The following is a 6,509-nucleotide window of genomic DNA, read 5'->3' on the forward strand; positions in this document are numbered from 1 at the left end:
CCAAGCTTTTTGGGCCCCCCTGTCGAAACCCACCCGGATAATGCCGGCACTGCCGTCTTTGGTATGGACACAGATGACAAATCTGATTACGGGTCAAACGCTTTGCTACTGATGGACTGTTACTAAGGCAGGACCGGACTGACCGTGCATAACGTTACGTAGTAAGGAGATTTGGCCGTGCCTCATTAAAGCGACTTTGTAACGTGATATATCACCTTACTGGAGATTACAATGATTTTACTAACAATAATTGGAAGAAATCGGCACGTCCGCTCATATTCTGTACCAAAAAATGCAACAAACAACGCCAAGTAACAACCGATACGAGGACATCCGATCATGATCAGGAACACACAAGACACCATACATACACTCCATAACATCTATAGGTATATATAACTTCAACCGGGTATAAAGAAAAGAGTAAAGAAAAACGGAAATACTGAACTCAACCCTAGCAGAAAACTCGACATTCCAAGCAATGCGCAGCATAAATCATATTCCGCTTGCCATCCCCCTTACTGTCGATGTCTGTAATGTCCGGTAAATGGCATCCCAATCCGTCTGCCGGTTTGCTAATATCGAAATCATCCTTTTATCTTTCTCATGCTGTTCCATCCAAGGCCCCGGAGTAGCCCTCGATTGCGTTGTTGTCCCATAAAATACCTCGAGCTTCCTCGAAATCACACTGTCGAAGTATTCTGCCAAAATTGCATACGGAGAACCCGTATATTTTAACCCTGCATAGGAAGCAGCACCTCCATTTGAGGCCAAAAGATACGCGAGTCTTATATAAAGAACCGGAATCTCCACTGGATCGTTTTCAGCAAATATCCTCCCCGCCAAATCATTCATAACCTCAAGATCGCTCTCCCTGATGGACCCAACGCTTCTAGCGCCATCCACCCATCTATTCCATCCACCGTTTCCCATTGTCGTCCTAACTTTTCCAAAAGCGCTTTGTAGTGCTGAATAGTCAGTGTCACACCGTCTAGCCATATCTAGCGCCCGGTGCACACTCTGTTGATTCAAATTTAGAGGAATATCCTTTCGTAAAGCAAGCGAAGTATATGGTGCGTCGTCTGTATTCCTCCATGCCTCAGAGATGCAGTATTTTAACATTTTTTCTAGAAGTGCCAAGGGTGTCGGGATCGCTTGAGTTGCGATCCATTGTCGGATCGCTGGTGTGTGATTCTGGGATGTATACTGCGCACGAATAAATGTTGTGACGATTAATGTTATCGATGGAGTCTATATATACCCATACATCAGCTCTGATGTCTTGAAATGTTTAAACATGCTGACAATTGATATTATGGGATACTTACGTTCAGCGAAAGCAGGTACCTCAAGGAACCCAGAATGTTCTCCATAGCTTGTGGATGTAAACCCGAGAACTCTTCCAGCTGAAAAATAGGTTCGAGGGATCTTTTATCCATATTCTGACAAAAAAAAAATAGAGAAAGGAAAAGAAAGAACCAAAGCTGATATGCAGAATGTATCTTTCTTCTCAGCTAGGCTATATAAACAGACCAATCGCGATCGGTGATCGATCTGAACTCTCCTAACCTAACCAGCCGAAGCCGACTCAAAAAATGTATATTGCTTCTTTCAGCAAATACAAGCCTTAAACTCTAAGCGAAATGGGTCGGTAGGATGAGCCGGAGGAATTCTAAAAAATAAAAAAAGGTGGAGAGGGTCTTGAAATGATACGTTGTATCGTCGGATATATCGGAGTATATTTAAATGCTATTTCAAAGAGAGACAAAAGAATTGCCGCCGTTAAAATATCGTGGAGGTCTAAAGGAAAAGTCGTTTAAGTCGTCGTCGTCATATGAAGGGGGCAGATTCGATCGATTTCGCTTGCAAAACGATATTACAAGGTCACATTCAACACCAAAAATTGATTCGCCGCTGGCCAAGTTGCAAGCGAGGGCCAACTTTATATATCTACTTTTTAATATATGAACTTCAAGGCAAATCCCAGTCTATGGGCCTGGATGTATGTTTTTGTCAAAAAATGGCATAATACAGAGTACATGAGCAGGGCACCGAACAAGTTTGCATCTGCATACAGAAGCTCTGACACACTAGCCATGGCGCCAGCGCACTCGCATACAGCTCAGGCGTCTTTTTCCTAGAGTATGCACTATTTCGGCGGTGAAGAATCTGGGAAACGATACCTAACCATGGTATAACTAGCCCCGTTCTATAGAGGAGAATACAAATCATGGCTAGGTTACAGTTAGGCAAACAAGTTCCACTAGCTACCTTAACACGGTTAAAAATTGTGAAAGGATTATTATTATTTTTTTTTCGCGGGATTTGGTTACTGCATAGAATAGACTGCTAAACCGATAACGTACCCGCTTCGCACCTCCCATACGTCTTATCGTGGCTTTGTTGAAACGGCCTATTAAGAGAAGTTGGGCGGCCTTCCATAAAGACTCAAAGTTAAGCGGGTCGGCAAGGCAGGATGCGTAGCCTAGCGGACACAGGAGGCAAAATACCATCTCGATTACCGCCAGGAAAGGAATAAGATGGGTGTAAAGTGGCTTATAAAATGCTCAAGACCTTTACCAAGCAGATGCGACAGATGTTCTACATTTTTTATTTTGTTTTTTTTGACAGGACGATGCATTGGTGGTATTGAAGGGTCGAATGCAATTGCCTGCAGGTGGCTTGCGGAAAAGTTAACATGATTTCCAATAATCGCCATCGAAAGTATTTTGCTTACAGACTAAGCCGAATATGGGAAACCAGGGTCTGAAACTGGAAGGCTCTGCCACTTATTTGGCTTAGTGTGCTGAAGCCATGGCCCAAGCCACGAGCCGGCTTCTTTTGTTCCTTGACCTGCAAGATCCGTCGAAGTTTTGGTTGAATATTCATTTTGTTACTAAATTTGTATTTGGAATTCCTTCCCAAGGCATTGCTCAATGGATATAATACACGAGACTTCAAATACGACTTAACGACGACATCCAGAGAACAGGTAACTCCACACAAGACTCCTTGTATTCTTTGAACCTTTATCGCATTCTTTAACCAGCTAGCACTACTGACTTTGCCCCTGATCTAGCAAATGCCCAAGTCTAGTTCCCAAAGGGAGCCGCAGCTATAGAACCTATAGACAACCAAACCGGAAATCTGCCTTAAGCGAGGTGTGGGTTCCAACCAATCCTGCACCAAGATGGCGATGCAAGTGACCGAAATAGGTCATCTATTCAGCTAAGCGAAGTAGCACCGGGGCAGTATGAAGCACTGCAGTGTGCCGCCTTTTCTCGAATGTCTAGAAGCTCTTGATAGAAGTTTTCTTGAATGCCAATCGTTCGTTCTCTTTGTACTATTGGGGGCAAAAGATAAGAAACTTCTTATCCGGACTATTCCTATTTGTAGGGATACACTTATGTATGACCGCGGCCAAGTTAACTAGTTAAATACTTGATGACTTTGCCTTGGTCGTATCTCCACCGTTTTGTCCATCTTGCTACATGCGGCTCGCTTAAAACCATTCATTCTTTCGCTGGAAATGCACAGATGTCACAGTTGCAGAATGAGGATACATTTTGCGAAGGCTTGCAAGCTTAATTCCGTCATTATATGCACTCAATTCCTTTGGTCTAGATCTATATGACGATGTCAGAACCTCAAACCCTCATGATATCACTAACTACAAAAAGAACTCCGTCGCTTCTATAGTTTCCAGATTATATCGCTTTTTTATCTCCTATTACCCGACGGGAGGCAAACTCCCAATCCAATCCTCCTTTCATCTCGCTACCCAGAAAAGATGCATAGCACTAACTACTCTTCGACCCTCAACTTCTTCACCAAAAACACCACATCCTCATTCGGATTATGATAATACGCCTTCGTTCTGATAAACCCGACTTTTTCATACGCCGCCAAAGCAGCCCCCATACTCGCCAGCGTATCCAGATACATTTCATCGTACCCGAGCTCCACCGCCACCCTTAAAACTTCATTGATAAGCTCCTTCCCCACGCCCCGACCTCGCGTAGAAGGTAAAGTGTAAAGCCTCTTCATCTCACATTTTTTAGTGTTTGCATCGAAACCGGCATCGAAAGGCGGGACAATATTGATATGTCTGACAGCGACGCAGCCGAGTGCTTCAGCAGGGATATCCTTTATTGCATCTCCACTCTGAGAAGACGAATGTGTTTCTTCTCTATCTCTATTCAACTCCGTAGACTTGGGAGCTCGTCTTGCCACGAGGATTTCTCCTGTCGGTTGGGCGTATTTTCCAGGTAATCCGGCGAGCTCCTCTGTGAATGATTGGAATGAAAGGTCTATGTGTAATGATTCAGCGTAGAGAGTAAAGAGGTTTATGACGTCGGGAAGGTCGCTTCGAGTTGCTGGTGAGATGGTGAAGCGAAGTGCAGCTGCAGGAGTTAACGGCACTGCAGTTTCTGGTTTCTCGGGTTGAACCATTTCGCTTTCGTGAATTGCGCTTGCTTGCTTGTTTCTCGGTTAGAAGCTGTGACGCAAGATCGTGTGGCAGCGTATGCTTTTGAATTCGTGAATCGAAGCGAAAGGAATCCGAAATATGATATTTCTCTTTATTTCTTTAGAAGAGTTTTTTTTAATTGATAGATCTAGATGAGGAAAAGTAATTTAGTTGGAAAGGTCTAGCTATTGTCAATATATTGAATTGAGCTTGGGGAGATGCATGCATGGATGTCGGCCTAGCCGCCAATTGACTTTGGTGGAGGATCTGCTGCAGGTGAAATACCACAAGGCAACGCAGACGAGCTATTTCCTCCTCGCACACTATGTAACAACCATAGTTGGCCTAAATTATATTATCCAGGTTCTCCGAGCTAGTAGGCTCTTTCCTACTCTTCGGGCATCAATGGAATACCATACAAAGTTCACGGTACACGTACGCACAGTAAAGAAGATAGAAAGCTTCATGGGCTTCCTCATCAGTATAAACATATACACACATAATGGTCAGGAATTCTTCGCAGTTGATATATTTTAGACTATTTATAAATCTACAGGTGTTTCTAGAACCATAATTCAACTATTTACATTGCAAATGACTAGCTAGCCGCTACAACCACTAGAGCATACGACTCTCTAACTTGGACAGATGCTAGCCTTAGGTTGCGCCTCGCTCTTAACAATATTTGGGACATTAGCAGTACTGTCCAAAGTATAAGAGTAAAACGAACTAGGATTAAACGCAGTTCCACTGTTCGCAGCAGTCGATCCGGTGCAGCTAACATAAGTATTCCCGCTAGCAACAAGAACAGCGGTGTCGTCACGCTGAAGTGGGTTGCGTACTTTCTCAAAGTAGCAGTTCTCAACGCGCATATTCGTCTTTCCGCGAGAGTAGTGGCCGTACGAGGTAGCATTGTTAAGGTAGTTATTGTACATATGAGCGTACTTAAGGTTGTCGGCAGAGGGATTTCGTTGGCCGACGTTTTGGAAGTAGCAGTGGTGGATTGTAGCTTGGGTTATGACATTGTCGGTCCAGCCTGTTTGGTGTTAGTCTAGAGAATCTAGTTTTGAGGTCTGGGTTTGTATGGGGAACTTACCAATACCGAGGACTTTGTTATGGTTTCGGAATGTAACGTGTGAGATGGTGATGTAGTTAGAGTCTAGACGGAGATCGATGAGACCGTCGGCACCACGTTCGAAGATGCAGTGGTCGACCCAGATATTGCTGGATGTATCGGATTGAATACCATCCCAATCGTGGGTTTTACCCTCCCAATCACCGTCATAAGTATTTCCTAAAAAATAGTTAGCTACTGAGGGCGAACCAAAGTCTGGGTGTCAATAGCTTACCGATTTTCAAGTTTCGAATAATAATATTCTTCACATTCATCAACCCAAATCCACCTCCATAAATCTCACCAGTCGATCCAATACCAACAATAGTCTTATCATTCGCAACCTTGATTTCCTCGCCAGTTGGGCTAGCGACGATCTTGCCGGAGACCTTGATAACATACTTTCCGGAAGAAGTAGCATACTTCTTAAGATCGGCCCAGTTATTTACAACGACGACGGTACCGCCGTTTCCTCCGGTCGTTCCACCATTCAGGGAAGCAAACCCATGGGCAGCGGCTTGGCAATTGCTATTAGATGAGCTGCCAGTCGTAGTTGCAGCACTGCTGGCCGTAGTGGTCCTAGTAGCTGCCGTGGTGGTGACAGCTGCTCCAGGGAGACATTGAGAGTACCAGTCGTTTCTGTATCAATGTTAATTCCTGCGAACCCACGGGCTATAACCCTGAGATTGTTCTAAAGGGAGAAGAAATATAGAGCTTACGAGTAGACGCAAGTAGACCCAGATACGCAAGTTGTCGGTCCAGTCCATCCTTGACTATATATATCGCTTATTAGTCCCCAATCGATCAAACTATTTAGTGGGTAGTCTAATTGGATGCATACCCTCCGCACTGTCCATAGAGTGGTGCTTGGGCAAGAGCTGCCGGTGCCAGCAACAATGCGGCAACGAACTTTTTCGAGTAACCCAT

The 6,509-nt window shown here is 44.3% G+C and overlaps 3 protein-coding genes across 3 annotated transcripts; all 3 read right to left on the minus strand.

Annotated features, from left to right (window-relative positions):
- Positions 1–495: 495 nt before the first annotated feature.
- On the minus strand, positions 496–1,439 carry AOL_s00007g207 (uncharacterized protein; the record flags this gene model as incomplete). Its single annotated transcript, XM_011120108.1, has 2 exons — positions 496–1,251; positions 1,329–1,439. The coding sequence occupies 2 exons, from the start codon at positions 1,437–1,439 to the stop codon at positions 496–498; spliced, it is 867 nt and encodes a 288-aa protein (XP_011118410.1).
- Positions 1,440–3,804: 2,365 nt separating this feature from the next.
- Positions 3,805–4,452, minus strand: AOL_s00007g208 (uncharacterized protein; the record flags this gene model as incomplete). Its single annotated transcript, XM_011120109.1, has 1 exon — positions 3,805–4,452. One exon carries the CDS (start codon positions 4,450–4,452, stop codon positions 3,805–3,807), a length of 648 nt encoding a protein of 215 aa, XP_011118411.1.
- Positions 4,453–5,103: 651 nt separating this feature from the next.
- Positions 5,104–6,509, minus strand: AOL_s00007g209 (uncharacterized protein; the record flags this gene model as incomplete). The annotated part of the gene is made up of 5 exons (XM_011120110.1): positions 5,104–5,504; positions 5,565–5,762; positions 5,818–6,221; positions 6,302–6,355; positions 6,424–6,509. The coding sequence occupies 5 exons, from the start codon at positions 6,507–6,509 to the stop codon at positions 5,104–5,106; spliced, it is 1,143 nt and encodes a 380-aa protein (XP_011118412.1).

Source organism: Orbilia oligospora (genome assembly GCF_000225545.1).
Source record: "Orbilia oligospora ATCC 24927 unplaced genomic scaffold scaffold00007, whole genome shotgun sequence".
NCBI classification, from domain to species: domain Eukaryota; kingdom Fungi; phylum Ascomycota; class Orbiliomycetes; order Orbiliales; family Orbiliaceae; genus Orbilia; species Orbilia oligospora.